The sequence below is a fragment of the Astatotilapia calliptera genome, chromosome 15, assembly GCF_900246225.1.
Source record: "Astatotilapia calliptera chromosome 15, fAstCal1.2, whole genome shotgun sequence".
NCBI lineage: Eukaryota > Metazoa > Chordata > Actinopteri > Cichliformes > Cichlidae > Astatotilapia > Astatotilapia calliptera.
The window spans coordinates 32814455-32834977 of record NC_039316.1 but is presented as its reverse complement, the minus strand read 5'-3'; the positions used below and the strand labels follow the sequence as shown (position 1 = coordinate 32834977).

The 20523-nt window shown below is 40.3% G+C and overlaps 1 protein-coding gene across 7 annotated transcripts in view; it reads right to left on the bottom strand.

Annotated features, from left to right (window-relative positions):
- LOC113006858 (cAMP-specific 3',5'-cyclic phosphodiesterase 4D-like) overlaps positions 1 to 20523 on the bottom strand; it is a 104053-nt gene that overhangs the window by 44581 nt on the left and 38949 nt on the right. Inside the window, exon 1 of one of the 7 annotated variants that reach the window (XM_026143072.1) lies at positions 2424 to 3050. The exons of 3 other annotated variants lie outside the window; for them this stretch is intronic. In XM_026143072.1, coding sequence (XP_025998857.1) covers positions 2424 to 2659 — 236 coding nt within the window. In that variant the 5' untranslated portion in view covers positions 2660 to 3050. Of the gene's footprint in view, positions 1 to 2423; positions 3051 to 20523 lie in introns of those variants that run through there. 3 more of the 7 variants (XM_026143073.1, XM_026143075.1, XM_026143078.1) reach the window with 3 other exon arrangements.

The following is a 20523-nucleotide window of genomic DNA, read 5'->3' as shown; positions in this document are numbered from 1 at the left end:
TTTAAATCCTACTGAAAGGTACCTGACAGTGCATGGGCTTTATAATACTAATGAATATCTGTCCTTAATGCTATTTTTCAATGCTGTTAAACATTTAAATAAGCAATAAAGGTCGTCTTCCTGATTGCCTGTGGGCTTATTTTTGTCATTACAACCACCCTGCTGTGACTCTTGTTATCCTTATTTCTTGTAACTACCCTTCCTTTAATCTGCCAAAAAAAAAAAAAAATGATAAGGAAAAGGTTAGACAAATAATTAAACTCACCACTTCCTCCAAAGCATTTTAACTAGAAGGAATTGATTGAAATACTCTGAATTTTAAATGGCTTAAAGCTGCACTTTTGTCCTCATCCTTCTTTTGCAGTCTTGTTTGGGTTTTAGTTTCTGCTCGGTGTGGTTCATATTTTATTTATGCTGGCACTGAGACTCGCACACCTGACAGGGTGGGGTGGCGGGGAGGCTCACAGTATAAAACAATAGGATGTTTAAACATTACACGGGCAGGCATCAAATGACATCAGTAAAATGTCACGACTGATGACGTAGGTACACGCAACGTGTTTACAGGCCGCTTCCTCTACATAGTCACAGGCAGGCTGCCAGGGAGGCAAACAGTCAGGGGGTTTGGAGAGCGGGAAGGGCTGCCGCGGGGGGGGGGCAAAAGCACCCAGGTTTCATGTTTATCTGATAAAGACAGTTTAACTTTCAACTAAATGGTTCGTGACTGCGTGTGGGGGCTTTCTCTTCAGTATGACATCAGTTTGCAGCCTCTATAATTAAACTGATTGGTAAAATGTGTATTTATTGAGAGCACGATTATAATTTTTAGTACCATGACAACTCAAAGGTTAGTTGCTTTATATAATCTGGCATCTTAACGCTAACGTGGGATCATTACGCAACATATTATCTTTGGCAAATTTATCTTTAACAATGGCATGTTTTACAAATTTAAATATTTGTGTGTGAATTGCAGCTTTTTTTGATGCTATGTTTTAAACTCAAGCATAAGACAGCATTTATCACCATTGAATTAATTAAGAAAGGTGTGTATGGAATCTGTGGTCATGTACAGGCAGCTCTGATGCCGTTTGTGTGCAAAATTGACAATAACAAGGGTGAAAATGAAAACCACAAGAAGAAACCACCAATATTGCTGCAAACAGCCTGCAGCCACATGAGGGTGGTGACAGCAGAGACAACCTTGTTAAGAAAGTCGTATAAAAATGATCTTCCCCTGTTAAAACTCTGCTCATTTTCCAACACTGTGACTGCTCTACAAAAGAGATAAAAACATCAGTTATTTACTACATATAACTGATTTTAATGCTAAAAAACACTTCTACGCTTGTAAACTTGCATCTACGTGACCCGAAAATAGTTTTTTCCTGGAGTGTTTACATACATCAGAGAAAAATGAGGGCTTTAGACTCCAGGGTAATTTTCACAGCTTTCTCAGAGTTTCCTCAATTGACCTACTGGTCACGATTACGTCCGTGGAAAATCTAAATACGTCACTACCCGGCACTGCTGCTATTTTTTTCTTAAACTACCATAGTGAGGTTCTCTTTGGAAAAAAAAATCAGCAAATGCCTTCATAGATCACACAGCTTCATCCATCAAACTTTGAACATTTAGGCTCTGTCATAGCCTGAACAAGATTTACTCAGCTCCATCTTTTCTGACGTAAAAACAAAAAGCAGGACACAGGTTGCCTGTTTTCAGTCACAAGGACTGACAAAGTGACGATGCAGCATTAAGCGTCATCTTTGTGTTTACTGTGGTGAGCCACCCCGAATCCCTCCAGACTTTAGCTTTGTCTCTGCTACACAGAAACCCTGGTGGTATAGGAAACCTTTCTCATCTCTGGCTCCGCCAGGATTGCTGAACACCTTGGGCACAAAACAAAACCCTCTCTTTCATTGCCTTAACAATAAGGTCCTTTGAGATGACACCGGTCCCGACGTCAACAAAACTGTGATTTCCCACAGTTACCTTCTTATCAGACAATGAGGCTTTTTTGCTACTGCCAACCCATGACACATACCGTGATGACGTGAAAAAGCAGCCTCTGCAATGTTACCTCAGAGCTGCTGAACAAACACTGGGCCTATAGTTTATTAGAGTTCAGCAGAGTTCAGAGAAGATGACCTCTGAATCCTAACCTTCTGATTATCTTATCAACGTACAGCTGAAAGTTGTACCTATAAAGAACTCCTTCACCCATTCACCCCACTATGTCTTAGTGCTTTCTACCTAACAGCCACACTTCGATGAACACATCAGGAGCAACCCGGGCTTCAGTATCAGATTGAAGCGGCGATCGATTAGTAGACAACCTACTCTACCTCCTGAGCCACCCCTTACACACAGCTTTCCACATAAGCTAACGACAGTAATTAGATCCATGTCATTGACTCTACCTGGGTGTGTACGCCAAGGTGAAGCGGCGTTGCAGGGCAATGTTACGGTTCATGAGGAGCTTGCGGAACAGCAACGGCGAGTGACGGGGGGAGTTCTGAGGAGAGTCACCGGGGGACATCCTGGGAGATTCATAAGGCGAGCCGGATGGTGACTGCGGCTTCAGCTTGATGGGTTGAGGACTGCTGAGTGGGAAGGAGCCAGCCTCCCCTGAGCTTTCCAATAGGGCTTCACTCATGCTGTCGTGTAGGAGTTTAACAAAATGTTCCTCTTACGCTGCTCTCTGGTGCGACCTTCTAACCCCTGACAGGGAGTCCAAGTCATCCATCTCAGCACAGCAGCATTTATCAAGTGAATTAGGTAAACGGCTCTCAAGCGCGTCTTGTGATGATGCAGCTCAGATTCGGAGCCGCTCGTAGTTGGCTCTAAGTGCTTCACAGCCACTTTTGCGCTACGGCTTCATGGCTTTTCTCTACGGAGCCACCTAAAAGCCCTGTTGACAGACGTGGACACGAGTGCAGGAGTGTGCCCTCCCCTCGGCAGTAAGCTCTGTTTACATAGCACTGAGCTCTGCCTAAATATGGCCAGGCCTGAATTATAACGTTGTTAGCTCGTACCTCGGGTGAACTAGCTGCGTCCTGCACACACTTCACAGAGGAGTGAACCGTTTTACGTCGGCTTCCTTCCTCAACTCATCAGTACAGAAATATTAGACAGCGATTACAGCTGTGCAGTGTCAAGAGGCCACAGTCTGGGTAGATTTTCACTATGATGGTTGCTGTAGTGGGGGTGGGTGGGGGTGGGGGCGACACTGTGTCTAAAAGCAGAGCCTGCTTGAGATAAAAGATAACGAGAATCCTGGAAATGTCACTTAAACTTTTACTGGTATCTTGACTGAGTAGCGTTTTCCCACTGGGGCTGAGGGGTGATGGAAAAACAGAGATCAGCTCGAGTTTCATCTCTGACCCCCAGACAGCCAGTGACCCAACCCTCCGCTGCCCAAAACAAAACTGAACTGTACTGCTTGTGCCTAAATGTTCCCCTCGATAACGAGCATCCTGTAAATACATGCTGCATGTGCTTTAGTCGTGCTTAAGTTAATACTCGGCCCCAATCTATTAAACATCTAAATGACAGGTTCGCATTCAGGCAGTCAGGGATCGTTGCCATATTTATCACTGATCAGTACACGTCTTTCTAGATTTACAGTCCACACATTAAAAAACAGATCAAGAAAAGGGAACTGCAAATCACATGAAGAATCTCAAACATTATTAGGAGCTTTACCCAGTAGTTAAACAGTTCAAATTAAGCAAAACTTTTGATTCTCCATTCAAATGTAAAGTGTTCAGTGCTGTGCTGGTTCTGCACTGCAATCATCACAGATTGCTTGTCAATCAAACAGTGGAACCACAAAGTCTTTATGCAACACTATTAGTTTCTGGGGTTTTGTGGAAAGGGTTTTTCTTTCTTTCTTTTCATCTGTTTCATTACAAAAACACGAGACCTGCACAGATGGAGCGACTATGACAGCAAACCTTTGAGCTATTTAAGCTACAGTGCCACGAGGGCTGGAGTTAAAGTATGTGAGTAACACTTAAACCTACAGTTACTGTTTTTGTGACTGCACCGTAATGCATCTAAATGGGATTAATACCTTCACAGAAAATCCAGCCACAATTATCCCCACTGCCATAATGTCTCTTTGCCTCTGCATCCATTTTAATGAGGCATTAAAGTAAGGACGGAGAAGGGCTCTTGAGTTTGAGGGGCTGCCTGCCAAAGTACTGATTTAACTCAGGAGGGAGTGCAAGAGGTCACTGCAATGAGCTCATGAACAAAAACACTGCTGTTGTATGAAGTGCTGTTAAATGTGACCAGCAGATGGCGCCCACGCACAAACACAAGGACACAAATGCTCATGAATACACACACGCACAAACTCAGCATTATGAAATGTCAGTTTATTCTGCAAGGTTTTGAGCTGTAGCTACTGAGCTCTGGATCATTTATTTGCCATTTTCTTTAAAGCAACATAATGCAAACCCCAATTCACTTTGATCCTTTTAGCCCTGGAAATGGCCCACATCATTTGCCAACACAGTCTACCGATACAGTTGTGACTAAGTGAAGGTTTGGCTGAATGGTAATTTAAAAACCTGTAGACTGTGTGGGCCGACTCAGTCACACGGTTACCATTATGAGCCAATGGGGAGAAAAGACAAGGAGATGAATCCCGTGGCTTTTCTTTAAGTGACTAATGCCAGGATATGTGGAACTATTTATTAGACTGAGTCATATAACCATACTCCTCCCACCAGCAACACCAGATCAAACACATGCAAACACACGGCTGACAGCAGAAAACACGCACACACACACACACACACACACACACACACACACACACACACACACACTGACATAGACGCATGCACACACACACACACACACACACACACACACACTGACATAGACGCATGCACACACACACACACACACACACACACACGCACACACACACACACACACACACTGACATAGACGCATGCACACACACGCACACACACTGACATAGATGCATGCACACACACGCACACACACACACACACACACACACACACACACACACACACACAGAGATGCTCTGATCCAGTCGTCTAACCGTGACAGTTTAGCCTTACATCTGCCAATGTTTCCTGTTACTAACAGATCAACTCACTGCTCACTGCTCCCTAAAATGTCCCACCCAATAACAGGTGCCACGCTGAAGAGATAATCAGTGTTTTTCAGTTCACTTGTCAATGGTCATGATGTTATGCCTGATCGCCACACACACACACACACACACACACACACACACACACACACACACACTGACATAGACGCATGCACACGGACACATGAATTCATTTTAAAAACACACAAACAAACTGGGTTTCAGCACCTGAAAAGCCTTGGAACAGACAGCAGCATGCTGCTTTATCAATTAAGCTCCAGTATACATAAGTGCATCACATACCCAGTCAAGGATCTTTAATCATAAAAACGATGGAAACAACCTAACTACATACCTAACTAGACAATTGCAGTTTATATTTAATCGAGAAAATACTCCCTCTATGAGCTCGCAGCAACTCCCAAGGCTACTTACTGTATGTTTTTAATAAAAAGAGACTACTTTCTCATTAATCTGTTTTCTCAGCAGATATGCATGTAAGAAAAATCCCATTTGTGGTGTGAAGACAGTGACAGATCCACGCTTTCACAGTTGGTGGAGATTTGGTTGTAAATACAAAGTCACAACAAGTCCAACGAGTATCTGTAAGAACCAAAACGGATTTGTTGGACACATAAAAAACAAACAAACAGTGATGAAGTGGTTAGTACTACTGCCTCACAGCAAGAAGGTTCTGGGTTAAAAACCATCTTCTTCCTATGTGTTTACATGTTCTTTGTAAATACAAAGTCACAACAAGTCCAACGAGTATCTGTAAGAACCAAAACGGATTTGTTGGACACATAAAAAACAAACAAACAGTGATGAAGTGGTTAGTACTACTGCCTCACAGCAAGAAGGTTCTGGGTTAAAAACCATCTTCTTCCTATGTGTTTACATGTTCTCTAGCTTCACCCATCAGTCTATAACATACTTGTTAAGCTAACTGGTGATTTTAATTCAAAGCATGAATAGTGGTATTTTTGTCTGTATTACCCCTGTGATGGACTAGCAGCCTATTCAGGGTTTACCCCACCTTTCATACCCTTGAGAGCTGGGATACGAGACAGGATTGTGTTAAAAAAGCAAGACTGTGACAACATGTGTGCAGTGGGTTGCTGGATTAACCCTTTAAGACCTACCATAGAACCAAGTCCGCCAGAGCTTATCTTTATATTTTTACATGCTGTAGTGCCATTTTTGAGAGCATTTAAAGTTGTTATACATCAATACAACCGTTATAGCCCAAATATTAATAATATGTATGCATTAAGTCCATAATAACTACATAAATTGCAAAAAAGTGCAATAAACTCATTTTTGTTTTGTTTTTTACATAAATTTCTAGTTAGAGAAATTTCAGAAGTTTATCCCTCAAAACTGTACAAAAAAGTTGTACAAAATAGTTTCCAACAACAGGAAATGTATTTTGAGCGTCTTCATAGTTTTATTTTTGAGATACACCAATTTTTATGTCCTGCAGGAAAAACAAAAATAAATATTATAATGCAATTTTGCAAAAAAACAAAACAAGTGCATAAAAATGAACTATTTCCAGCAGTGCAATTTGAGTTCCAAGCATCCCAGAAACTATTTAGAAAAGCATGAAGTCAAACATGACTTTTAAAAACACCAGTATAGGCTTATAAGGCCCCGAAGGTAAAAAAAAAATTCCTCGAAATGACGTCACTTCCGGTTTCGGGCAGGTAATGGCGGACATGCGATAGTTCAACTATCGCATGTCCAACATAGGAAGTGTCCAACATAGGGAGTGTTATGAACAGCTGATCGGATCGGCAAAGCATGTTTCTGAAAAATTATGTTTTTGCTGCTGCAAGTGCTTTTTATGCAGTTTTTGCAAAGCCATATGTGGAAGGAAACCGTGACTTAGGACAAGCTGATGGCATAAGATGTAAGTACAACTCCTCCGGTTTCATATGCAAAAAAATTTATTGTGCTAGCTTACGTGGTTCCGGTTCTACAGGGATTTAAAAATAGTTATGCCGGCTTTAAGGGGTTAATGTGTTCAGCATAAAAGAAGAGCTGTACAGTGAGACCTAAAATTGTCTCGTTGAGGCCAAGTTATGGCCAAGTCTCCATCACTCCACTTCCCTAAGTAAATGTGTGGCACCCTGAGTATTTTGAGCATTAAGAACAAGTCTCAGATGTGTTTGCATCATAACACAGAGCGAAAAGCTCATTTGCTCCCACCTGATGTGATGTTAGGGCGACATTTAGTTCCGCCAGTAGGTGGCAGTGTTGGCTCAGCCAAACGGGTAACAGGCAAAATAATCCTTCACAAAAGTAACGCTAGTAACGTTTGTGTGCTAGCTAAGTCATGTTAGCCTCCTGCATTAATCTCTGTAACCGTGTTGTTCCATCAGTAATGTAAAAGGAAACTGTTAGCTGGTTTCAGTTAAAGTCATAGGAAATAGACCAGCCAGTACATGTTATGTTGTCAATTGTTTACTGGTCATTTTCTCTGTGTGTTAAGGGCTGATTAATACAGGGCCATTACACGTAATGCTACAAAAGTAATGCAGTCCAGTTATTACAATGGAAGCCGCCAGTAACACTGAATTCCTTTGCTGTGCTTCAGCGCAATAAACCTTCATGTGCACCTGAATGAACCCTGTCGTCCTTCAGTGTGTAAGAATTGCATTTTTTAGTTGGAAAGGTTAACGACATTACTCATTATTGAAATGAAGAATTATTAAGTTAGATTAGCATAAAAGCACTGTCATAGTTCTTTTTTAAAATTTCCTTAATTTAATCCAATGGGAGGTGAAGGAAACGTTTTATAAACACAGCTGAATCCCTGTTCACTCTGTAGGTTCACATGCTGACACGGTCTCTGTCTCTTAATACGACAATGTGCAAAAGTCTTGAGCCACCCCTCACTGCTCTATATTTTACAAGGAAACGGGTACAGTGATTTATTGAAACATGCTAACATACATTGAAATACAGTACATAATGCAACAACCGAGTCTGCACAATTCTTACAAGCTTGAAAGTCAATATTTGGTATTGACTTTCTTATAATTGCCTTAGGTAGTTTTGAAGGAGAGTCAAAGCTCCTTCAAATGTTGGCTGCCTTTTGTTACATTCTCTCTGTCAAGATCACACACTGCTTCAGTCTTTTCTGGATATCTTAATAACATGACTTTCAGACTGTTCGCCTGCTGCAGAGGTCTTACTTACTTAGGCCTGCCACTTCTTCACCTTCCTTCTTTCAGTTTCATCCCTGAGGTATGCTTGAATTACTCATAAGTCAGACTGTGCTGAGAATGAGCAAAAAAGCAGCAAATGCCCGAAGACCTTCAGAAAGTCTGGAGAACTATTGCTCAAGACTACACACACAACAAAAGAAAGAAGAAAGTCATGTTTCTTAGAAACAAAATATAAAGATATGCGGATGTGTAACAGCATTGTATGCACTTCAGTGTCCCTTTCTCCAGCATCGACATGTGACAGCAACAAAAAAAAAACTTTATCCCATTACCAAATTCTAGCATAATTTATTTGATGGGTGTCAAATCCATCACTGTAGTTTTTATGTAGTTCTCAGTATTCAAATTATTCAACTTCTTTGCCTTAAAGGTTTTTCAAAGCGCATTAAGTGCAGATGAGTTTCTCGAGACGATTTCTTGTCTTTGTCTTTGTTTGTTTTTTCAAGTAATGTGCGCCATCTTTTTTTCCTTCTGGGATAAAAAGGATGCATGCACCATTGAGTTGAGCACTTTGCAGTGATTCTGCTCAGATGGGTGGCACATGAAGCTCAAACTAAATAACAGTACTATGTGTGTAGGCAGCATTATGACAGATGATAGTTCATCAAGGTGACTGACAAGAGATGGAGCAGGAACTTGACAAACTGAAAGGGATGAAGGCTGAATAAATAATACTTCACTCCATCAAGGAGAAAAGATTATTTTGTAACTGGTAATGAAGAATAACTTGATTTCAATGTCTCGCAGTTGCTAACACAAAGAAATTGAATTATTCAGCCTAACCATCAAATTCAGCCTTTTTCACTGTGAAGATTTATCTACATATTAACTATTCATGTTTACTGCAGGGCAGAATTTCACCACTGGTTGGCATTTAAGAAATGAAGCACATCTGAACATTTATTAGTGAGCAAAAGCAAAGATAGGACACCTCGAAAAAGTGCAGGATAAAACGAAGCCATAAAAGCTGGAACACTGAATTATACATACTACAAACTGTGGCTGAAACACACATACAATAACTCCTCTCCTTGAATGCAAAAAACCCACAGTCTTTCACAGTATTTCCAAGTGAAAATGATAAACCTTCATAATATATTCATACATAAAGAAAAAAGGCAAGGTGAGGAGGAAAGAGTTGTGTTTCTACTCAGACGCTTAAAGAAATGAATGCCCACTCTAAAGACGATTAGATATTCGCTCTTTTTAAGAGGTGTTTGGCAGGCATTCAGGTTAACACTTAAGTTAGTAACAGCAACAAGAATAACAGTAATAATAAATGAAGTGCAAAGAAATATTTTTAGTGGTCAGGGGGCATGATTGGTGATCTCACCAGTCTGTACTTACACAGTCATAAAAAAACTAAAGTGTATTAAAATCTCAGTTCTGCACTTAAAAATTAAACATACTCAATGTGCATTGTGATAGCACACAGTGATAGCAGTGTGCTTGGGCAGCCTGCCCTTTAAACAACGCTCTTGATGGCCCGTGTTGTAAAGAAGTGACCCACTTTGTGTGGTGAAAATCTTTATCAACGGTGAAGAGGATGCCAAGCTGCCACGGTATGAAGATGGGCTCAAGTTTCAGTGTAACACTTGTTGTATTTTTCGGACTATAAGTAATAACTTAAAATCCTTTAATTTTCTCAAAAATCATCAGTGCGCCTTACGTATGAATTCTGGTTGTTCTTACTGACCTTTATGTGGTACACTGCGCTCAAAAATCTGTCAAAAATGTTTTAGTACGACTTAAGCTACAAAGCCGCACCGCTTCATAGATTGTCTGAGCATTATGGCTACCGTAGTCATGAGCCTCCATGTAATCCAGTAATCCAGGGACGTGTCTCAAAATGCTACTTGTGTGTACTTGCGTTCTCGTGGACTTGTGATACATCATCAGTCGGAGACCAAGTATGGTTCTAATTTAAAGTACGCATCAAGCTCAGGTCCAAACGCCGCTTCAGGTCCCAAAGTCAAACGAACACTGCGGCATCACTGAGAGTTAATACTGTCTAAATTCTTTCATCTTTAATAAAATGATCTGTGTTGCTGCTTTACCAGGTGTAACAATTAAGTTTAACATCCAGGCATCCATGAAAACAGAATTTATTAAATTTAACAGAGTTAGAAGTTAGCAGGAAGTTAGCTCGCTAGTTTCCACCTAAACATGATACACCATGTTGACTGAGAGATTTCTGAAAAAATTCAAACATACAGCTCTGCTATCACTTCCAACATAAATGAAGACAGAAAATTAAAAAGCAGTAACTTTTGTAGGGTTACTGAAGTTGGGCTAGCTGATATATAATGATGTGGTACATGATCGCTAGTGACACAGCTATGTTAGCATAACATAAACATAGTGAAGCTGGAGGATGAATGCAAACTTTTTTCCACTTGATAAAAGTTAACGTGAGGGTTCCTGATGGTTAGGGACAAATGCAATCGCATGGCAGGATGCTGTAAACAGACCAAACATCAGTCAGGAGAACAACTGAGATAATCCATCCACAATACGGTGTCAGTCATTAGTTTACTGCAACAACATGGGAATAGAGCTGTAAAAGAATTCAACATTAATGAATCAATGGTACGGAAGTGGAGGAAGCAAGAAGAATGAGTTTAGTAAAGTCTGACTTATCTGATTGTTTTGTTTTGCTTAATGCACCTTATAATCTGGTGCGATTTATGGTCCGAAAAATACGGTATCTAAACATTGCGTACTGTTTACAGTGACAGGAAAGGAACTGAAGACCTGGCTCATGTGGTCCAGTAGCACTTTTGATCATAATCAACATTAAGTTTTTTACAATCAGCATCATTTAGGTGCCCAACATCCTGTCGCACATATCTCACAATGGCAGATGAGGCCATCATCTGGCCGGTCATTGGCCCGGTCATTGGAGTTCACTTGGACATTTTTCCACACAGATGTGAAAACAGTATGTTCAGTGGTTGTCTAACAAATTTCACCACAAGGCTTGCAGCCATTTGTTTGTATGATGGCTTAGTCGTTGGCTCTGGTTGTGTAATACAAATTACAGATCATCAGGCTGTGATTAGATCATAGAATTTAACATAATAATGAAACATCATCTTATGTTGCTGTCAGGGTCCCTGTGCCTACCCGGTCGGCTCAGTATGGCTACATATGTTTTGTATTCTTTTTTTATTTGTTCCTGCTCTCTCCCTTCCCCTCTTTCCCTCCTCCCTCTGCCTGGGCGGAGCTCACCTGTGGGCTCCTGCCCTTGGCCCACGCACCTGTGGCTCATCACGAGTGATCCAGCTCCTTTATAAGATGGCAGCTCTGTGTTTCTCGTCGCTGGACCGTTTCCGACCCTCGTCAGTGTAACCCCAGCTCAATTACTTCTAAAGTGTTTCCACAGCGATTTGCCTTACTATCCCTTCGTGTCTCTGTGTACAGATTCCCTGGACCTACCCCTGTGTTACCCGAGTGAGTGGAGTGTAAAGAGGAGTGGACGGAGTGTGTGTGTGTGTGTGTGTGTGTGTGTGTGTGTGTGTGTGTGTGTGTGTGTGTGTGTGTGAGACTATCGGCGTCTTTCCCGTTCGTGTGTGGACCCCCGGAGCCCGGCTTTCCCCTCACTTTTGTAAATAATCACCTGGTATATCATAATAAAGACTCTTGTGCTTTCAAGACCTAGAGCCTGCGCGTGAGTCCGTTAAGTCCCGTTGTGACAGTTGCATTAAGTGTGTGTAATCACTGCTGTTTTTCCATAACAGCCCAGTGGTTTAGCAGTTTAGTGTATTTTTATTGTGCTACAATCATCGGTGATATAATTCAATAAGAATTATATTGCCAGGAATATGCAGAGGCTCAGTCTGGAGAAATTTCTCTGGAAAAAGCTACAAGTTGAGATCAAAGCCAGCAACCTGTGTGAGAGAGACGATTGTCTCAGACCACGTTGTGACAATGTTTCAATTTAATCTTTAGGATTAATGGTTTCTCAGTTTATGCTGCTTAAGACTGCTGTTCATTCAAAATGACTCATTCATCATATTTTGTAGCCAGTGTTGAGTGCTGACAGGCAATTATGTTACTAAAGATTATAAAATACCAACAATAAATGCTTAATTTTAGGAAGCGCTAATTAAACAATTATACTACTTTACAATTTCAGTCAGGGCCACTATGATCATCGTAAGATTTATTTCCACATTTTGGTGCTATGGCTTTGTACTGGGCAGGGCAAAAATTATATTTTCTGTCATCTTCATGATAACAGAAATTCAACTTTACTCTTTTCCCGAAACTGTATTAAGCATCTTCTCTCAGTTGAACATCTCTGAAAGAGGTACACATAATGAACTGAGGTGCTGCACGGCCACCTTTACCCAACACATTTTTCCTTACGTCAGATTTGCATAACAAAACAAATGTCAGTTACATCATTTTCCAGTATGTGTTTACAAGTACACAAGATTACAGGACATAGATCTCTCTGCTTTTTCATTCATTGTAATGACTTTGATCATAGCTGCTTTGATCTTTTCACTGCTAATAAGGTGGCTGACTTTTGACTAGCTTAGCTTTAGCCACTTTTCCTTTGATACCTTCTTCTTACTGGGCTTCTTCAGCTGAGTGAGGGTGAAGCAAGTCTCATTAGGTTTGTTGTTCTGAGCGTCTTCCTGGTGTTTGCGCCACGGGTTACTTTGGCAAGCTTCCTCACTCACAGTGAAGAACTCGCTAACAACCACAGCCACAAGCTAAAAGTGTGCGTGCAACTATTTGATTGCACCACTGTGTGCATGTTGTGCACAGACTGGACTGACTGGTCAATTACCAGACTGGGCCATGCACGCTGGTAATCGCCCAATTCCAGTCTCTGTCTTGATCAGTCAGTCTTGATCAGTATATCTCTAATCTCTAGGTTTTCAACTGCTAGCAGGTTGCAGACAATAAGAGCGCCAATCTGACACTGATTATGCTAATGTAATAAAACCAGAACATCAATGACATAGTAACGTATCCAGCCCACAATCCATCACAATTCACATATTTGTAATGTACGAAGTACAAAGAGGATTGTACAAGTTCTGTTGCCACTGGTTGGCTTCACTGCACAAACTAATGAGAATTAACATCCACTACAAAGTCAAAGAGGCTAGCTATATCCAGCACAAGTAAGTCATCTTTCACTAAAATTGGAGTAAGAAGAAAAGTGAAGAGTGACAGATGCCTTGCTTCACAAGCTTCTCTGATCTACAGTATGCTGTAAATTTGAATGACAGTAATTCTTATATCATAATGTTCAACACCATGGTATGACTCTCACTTATGAAGGTGGCTGCCTGTCTTTTCAAAGCACAACCTTGTTGTCAGCATTTCAGCACTCCTTTTATGCGCTGACACAAGGTTCAATAAATTCCACGAGTTCCTGAAAGTCGAGGCTATATAATATTTAGTATTTTAGTATTTATTTATTTATTGTCATTGTCAAGAACAATGAAATTGCGTTTGGGGCTTCCATACAACCCAAAAAAAAGAAGAAAATAATAAATACCCCTTAAAACCCAAGTGTACATATTTAACCCAGTGTGACTCCAATGCAATAAGACAATCCTTAGCAATAAAGCAAAACCACCAAAGCAACAAAACACAACAGTTCTACACCACATCGGGTTATTTCACACAAACAGTCAGAGCCTTTTTAGCATAGGATTTTCTCACTTTTGTACCAACCAGGTGACTGTGTTGATGACAGACTCAGTCATCGCATCCTTGATCACACGGCATCCCATCCACCTGTCTGTTAGGGTCTGCTGCATCTCCTAGGCAACCGGGAGCTCCTCAAAGGCAAATGCTGTCTTGTTATTAAACATCTCGTCATCTAAGGCTTTACCTACGCTCTGTGACCTTGGACACAGTTGGGCCTACAGCCAAAGAGATGGTGTAGTTTAGCACTTCAAATCCAAAAATAATTTAGGTAAAAAAAAAAATCAAATTTCAAGTAAAGCAAATACTAAGATGATATCACATATTAATATAGTTAGAGTTTATCTTGATATTGTCACGGTTTCTTACTGACAAGCCTTCAGGAGATTTCAAGAAGATTTCTTGAGAGATCACCTTATAAAAGGTTTGGAGTGAAGAGAAATAAACAGCTGAGGGAATTTAAGATTTAATCTGCTGCTGAAGGCAAAGTTCAGAGCAAAGGCAGTAAACAAGGAAAACAGCCCATATGGCACGTAGTTTGTTCTGCAAATATTGCCTTGTTTTTATAAGAAATTGCTACTGCTTTGTATTTATAAGAATCCACCAACGGGCAAATGTCAGCACTCATAGTGGCTCTGAGGACGACGCACTGCCTGGATGTGGGTTTTTACAACAAATTGAAGAGAGAGAAGTTGAGATGTGATCTCTAACGAGTTGGTAGAAGAGTTTGAAAGGTTTTTTTGGCACCCACGTCTGTGAGAAATACACAAAAACTGTGTTAAGTGTCATCCTTATAAGTTGACCATGGTCAGAACAGTATCAGTATGTTCCCTTCTGTTTACTTCATTGTAATGTATGTTTGTTCCTGTTAAGCAAAGTGTGATCTATGTCAAAGTCGGATATTATTGTAATGAAATGAAATGACACTTGTGGTCTGTCAGCCTGTCAGCAGCTCTGCTCTACAAGAGCGGTGTTAATAGTGTAAAAATAATTATTCTTTTTTTCCGCTAAACTAGGCAACTTGTAAAAGTGATTCTCTGTTGCCTTAGTAAGCTAATAGTTTGGTGTGTTTCCTTTGACCTATCTCTCTTATTAGGCCTCTTTTTGGCTTTTCCTTGACTCGCTGACAGCATCAACTCTGTATTTGCGTCGTCGTCATCCCACTAACTGCAATCTCAAAAGCCCTCTGGTAGCTTTGCAGTCACACTCAGCTTACTGGCAACTTAGACAACTCCACAAAACATTTCACCTGGTGAGAACAGACAGGCAAAGCCTCCAAAAGAACAAGGACATCCTGCACTGAACACTTTGTTAAAATGTTCACAAATTCATTGCTCAGTCTGACACGAAAGCAGGTTCTGCGGAAAATGAGTAGAGGTATCAAATTGGGCAGCACTATGCTTGAGCTCACTTGCCTTGTTTCATGTCTCAGACTAACAAGAATGAAAAGTAGACAGTAACTTCCTCACGACTAAGAAACTAAGTGGTTGCATGGTCATTACATTAAATTATTTACTGTCACAGACACACTGCAAGTAGTTGTGGCAAACACTTTCAATCAGAAGGTGATTGCACAGCAGGAGACAACCTGTCTGCAAACAATCGTGATCTGACTCGGCCTGTCAAACTGATTGATAAAGCTTGGAAACAATCACAGTGCAAACACAAACAGATTGCCAACACGTTACAATAAATCTGAGTCACTCTGCTCTGATGACGCATGTCTTTGCACAAGGGGAGTCGACTGGTTGTATTACATTTTTATTTCCTTATAAAAGCAAGGTTGTTAAATTGCCGTCCAACAACAAATATGTCACTGAATTTCTGTTTCGAATCTACGAGGTACTGGCTGGACATTGAATGTAAGTAGTTTATATGACTTTCAGTTTAATTAGAATTAATCTGCGTGTAGATGGCAACAGATTTGCGCTGATATATCACAGCTAATGAATAAACAGATTGCATTGAACTGCCAGATTGACCCCAATCAACTCCACACCTGATTGCTGTTCTATCTTGATGTGCCAAAGTTGCTTTGAAGACAATAAATTGTGAGTAGTTGCAGCCCTTGCCCTGATATTTGAACAATCATTTTAAAGAATGCAAAATCATTGCACATGGTCACGTTATTTATTACATGTCTATTCAGAAACTGATTCAGTGGAAGTATGTATCATGTTAAGAACCCCCGGCGATCCTTAGAAAAACTCAAAACAGCTTTGCTAACCAAGTAAGCAATGCATTTGGCTTTTTCAGAGTTTGGAACATCATCTTGTGGGGTTAATTATATCAGCACAGGCTCAACTGTCTCCTCCCTGACCGTACATAAAGCATTCATGATTCATGTTTCCAGTGTCTTTAGCTGTCTTTTAAACATTTCCCTATAGTCTACAGTATTTTTTAAAAACTGTTTGTCCTGTGCTACCTAAAGTTCACTGTGCAAATCTCTATTTTTTATGTACGGCTCATTTTGTTTAGACCATAAAACTCTTTCTTAATGCTGACAAAAACTTGAGAATAGGTGAATTTTCATCACAAAAACAAACACTTGTTTCAACACTGGTAAGTAGCACCAGAATGTGTTACTAAAGCTGAGGAGTGTTAATTTACACATGTCCAATCTGCTTCTGTTACCATTATACTACTTCATGCGCACGATGTGTTTGTTCATCGGCAGCAGCGAGAACAGTCTGACATGTCGTCAACCTTCCAGTTAAAATGGAAAATCTTCAAAGGAAAACAACGGCTCTCTGAAAATCTCCAAAGATATTAATATTGTCAAAATTAATTAATCTTCGCTTTATCTGAGCTTCTTCAGTATGTGTGGCAGTACCTGTCAAGACTGAGAACAGAAGGTGGCAATGTACTTCCCAACAGGAATATTCAGCTCACTGCACAATAAATTACTGAGGCAGAATCTTTCATGTGTTTATCCCATTTGTCTGATTCACTTTTTCAGTCATGTGTGACATTTTTTCAGTGCCAGGATTCTCTTTTGTGAACAGTAATATATGCTCTCTACAGCAAATAAACTGCTGTAAAGGTTAAGCATCCATTCACGAGACTCCACAGGGAGGGAGAGCTGATCCAAAACAATGGGAAACCACTGACGAGTAAACCTTTTCCAAAATGGGGCAGCTCATTTATAATGTCTCAAACAGAAGGTCAAACTTTTCTTCTGGATGAAGAGCCTTTGAGAGCAATATCATCAGGGGTTCTTGGTTGTTTGGGAGACCATTTGTCTCCCATGAAAGTAAATAAATATCATGATATTTGGAGGCCCAGGGTACCATTTTTCTTTATGTCATACCTGTAAAAGTAATGGAAAAAGGTATCTACACTGACCTTATTGGTTAATTGCGATATTTAAAATTAACGCAGAAAATAATCAAAGACACTGGAGAAAGGTTGACTGCATGAGCTGATGTCCCACTCTCCATCACTTTGTTTCCTCCTAAGTATGTCCTTTGTAATTGCAAGGGAGTGACAAAACTTTAGTATTTAGTAGCATTTACCAAACTGTACTAACTGTAAAATTGCATTAAAAAGACCAAATATTCATACATCTTTTCCCAGAGTTTGTGCCTTTCTGCTGTGCCTGGAACCATTTAATCCATAAATTGTTAATAAGAATGAACTCATCTGGTTTTGAGATACAATTCAACAACATGAGAAGTAAAGTGAAAACACTTCATGTTGTGGTGGTGAGAGGAAAAATGACAGCGCATTTCTTCATATTTGGCAAGGAAAATAGGAAATGGATTTATTAAACATGTGCAAACATAAAGAGAATACAGTATATGAGGAATAAGGCAAGCTTTCTTGAAATTTCTTCAAGTAGTCTTCAGGAACAGTTCTCCAGGTTTTGTGGAGTACTTACAAAGTTCCCCTCTGGACATTGGCTGTCTTTATTACGTGCTCTGTCAAGATGATCCCACACTGCTTCGTTAATGTTGAGGCCCGGGCTCTGGGGAGGCCAATCCATGACTGATAGTGCTCAATTGTGTGTTTTTCTATTCAAGTATGCTTTTACTGCATTAAGAGTGTATTTGGCATCATTAAGCCAGAGATAATCAGATGCTTTCCATATGGATCTAATTCTGACAGTACTTTTCTGCATTCACAATTACATCAATTGTAACAAGATCCTCTTTAAAAATTGTGCCTTGGCAGCCAAACTTTCATTGAGACCATTTCTGATAAGGCTTTCATGAACAGTAGTCGATCAACTGAAGGGGCGGGTGAATTTCAGGTCCTGGTCTTGTTTCTTAAGGATTCAATTTTCTGGTATCTGAACACGCTGTAGATAGTTTTTTAGGTATGAGATATGCCAAGTCTTTGACTAACAGCTTTTTGGGAATCAGCTCATTGGTGGAAAAATCCTATTTCATACCTGTCAAACTGAGTTATCTTTGGCATGTTGCTGTGTAGACACAACACTGGTTCATTGCTTGAGTCAGGTGTTTTTTTAATTATTCATAGGTCAGTATTAAGTAACTTAAACGAAAAAGCCAATGATCTGAAAATGGGCAGGTGTAATGGTAGGAAGACCTTGAGAAATCCTGGAGAACTCTGCTAAAGGACACTTTAAAAAATTAGAAGTCTAGCTCCCTGGAAGCACAATATAAAGAAATGTGGCTCAACCTGCAATCGTCATATTGCCATTTAAAATGATTTAGCACCCAGTGAATGATGACAGGTAAATCCAGCTAAATGTTACATAGTATTGAATCCTAGAAAGCTTGCCACAATTACAATAGAAAATACCATAGAAATGAGTGGGACACTGTGCAAGTGGGACATAGGTAGAAGTGAAGACGCTAGGGTGTCGCAAGCACTTCTCTTACAAACAAATTAAATCAAGACGGACAAATCCGTGTGGCTATGGTTGCCTTATCAATAATAATGGCATACAGAAGTAAAGCTAACAGGAGAATGGTATAGCCAGTAACTGCGGGAGCCGAAATATGAAGCAGAGGCCACCTAAGCAAACTGACATTCGCTAATGTCAACAAACATCTACGCTCAGACCAAACATGTAGCAGTAAAGCTAACAGGTGTAGTATCACTTACTTTTTACAGACTCACCTGCTGCCATTCTTTAGAAAATGCAAACATCAGAATCAACACTAAATACTATTCAGCAGGCCACTTGATTTATTATTCACCGTGCATGACTATCACATTGAAATTAATGTCACCAGAAAACATGCCTCTGGTGCATTGTAATGTTCTGTATGCAGCCTGTTGTTCTTCTAAAGAGCAGTTTCTAACTTGGAATGAATAAATCCCTCTCTTTAGCAATGCACGTTTTTGACACAGCTCAGCTCTCAGTGGTAACAAGAGCTTTCTGCAGCTGCTCCTCAACAAAGAGCATCACCACGACACCGGCTGCCATCGTGGATGTTCCATCATGGCTTCAAAATACCAGCTGTTGCCACTCCAGTTAAGCAGTTTTTCTTGCTTTTGCCACTATTTAATGTGCTGCAATCTAGGATGGATAAATTGAACTGAAAATAAGGTGAAGATTTTCTTCTATCCGCCCTCCTTTGTGGCTGACAAAGGAGCTTTAAAAAGCTTTTTTTGTGCAGGCTCCGTGTGTTCGGCTGTCTGACAGTGTTAGTCTGTCATGGGGATTACTGTCAAGTGTGTGCGCAGTGTTCCTCCTGAAAACCTGAGAGTGTAAATAAGAGAAAAGAAAACCCTTCAAGAGGCCTGCGACTGTGAAAAATCCTATAAGATGTTACAGACCTACCCTAACCTGATGGTCATAGGTTACAATCAGTGTGAGCACGCTAAAGATCAACTGCTGCTGTGCTTATGGGAGGGCAATTATTGTTAAGGTCATAAAAAAGACTGAAATTTTATTGACGTGAAATATTCTCAATATTGCTATCACTGGTTGGCAATAAATCAAGAAGACAGCGAGAGATGTTTACTGACCCCCTCCTAGAACTAAGAGACAGTCTGCATGTACGTGTTAATTAATTTCTTTCTTGCAAAAAAGCTCAGCCATCTTTGTAATTCTCTCAGCAGCTGGGTCAGGACAAGGTATACACATAACAGAGTGCATGTTATTTGTAGTTTTGCGCTCTTCAGCTTCATAGTTTCTTTCTGTGTATAAAAGAGATTTCCTTATGCCAAACAGGAATTAAATAACATCTGATCAACAGCCCCTCAACCAGCCTTCTTTTTTAACAGCTTGTGATTTAGGCCATTTATGTGGGTGTATTTCAACACACAAGTCTTCCAATGCAGCTTTAATTCTGTTTGCAATAAATGAAAACACAAATTATTACTTTAATCAAACAATAAAAATCTCCCAAGGCAAAGAGTTTGATTGCTGGCTACGCAAAGCAAATATCCCAGACCTCCTACAACACAGACGCTTGTGGAGGAGACATTAAGTTGGATTAGGAAAACCAATTAATAATTGCAATAAGTCTTCAGCTTCATATTGCTTCTGTACAATAGCCA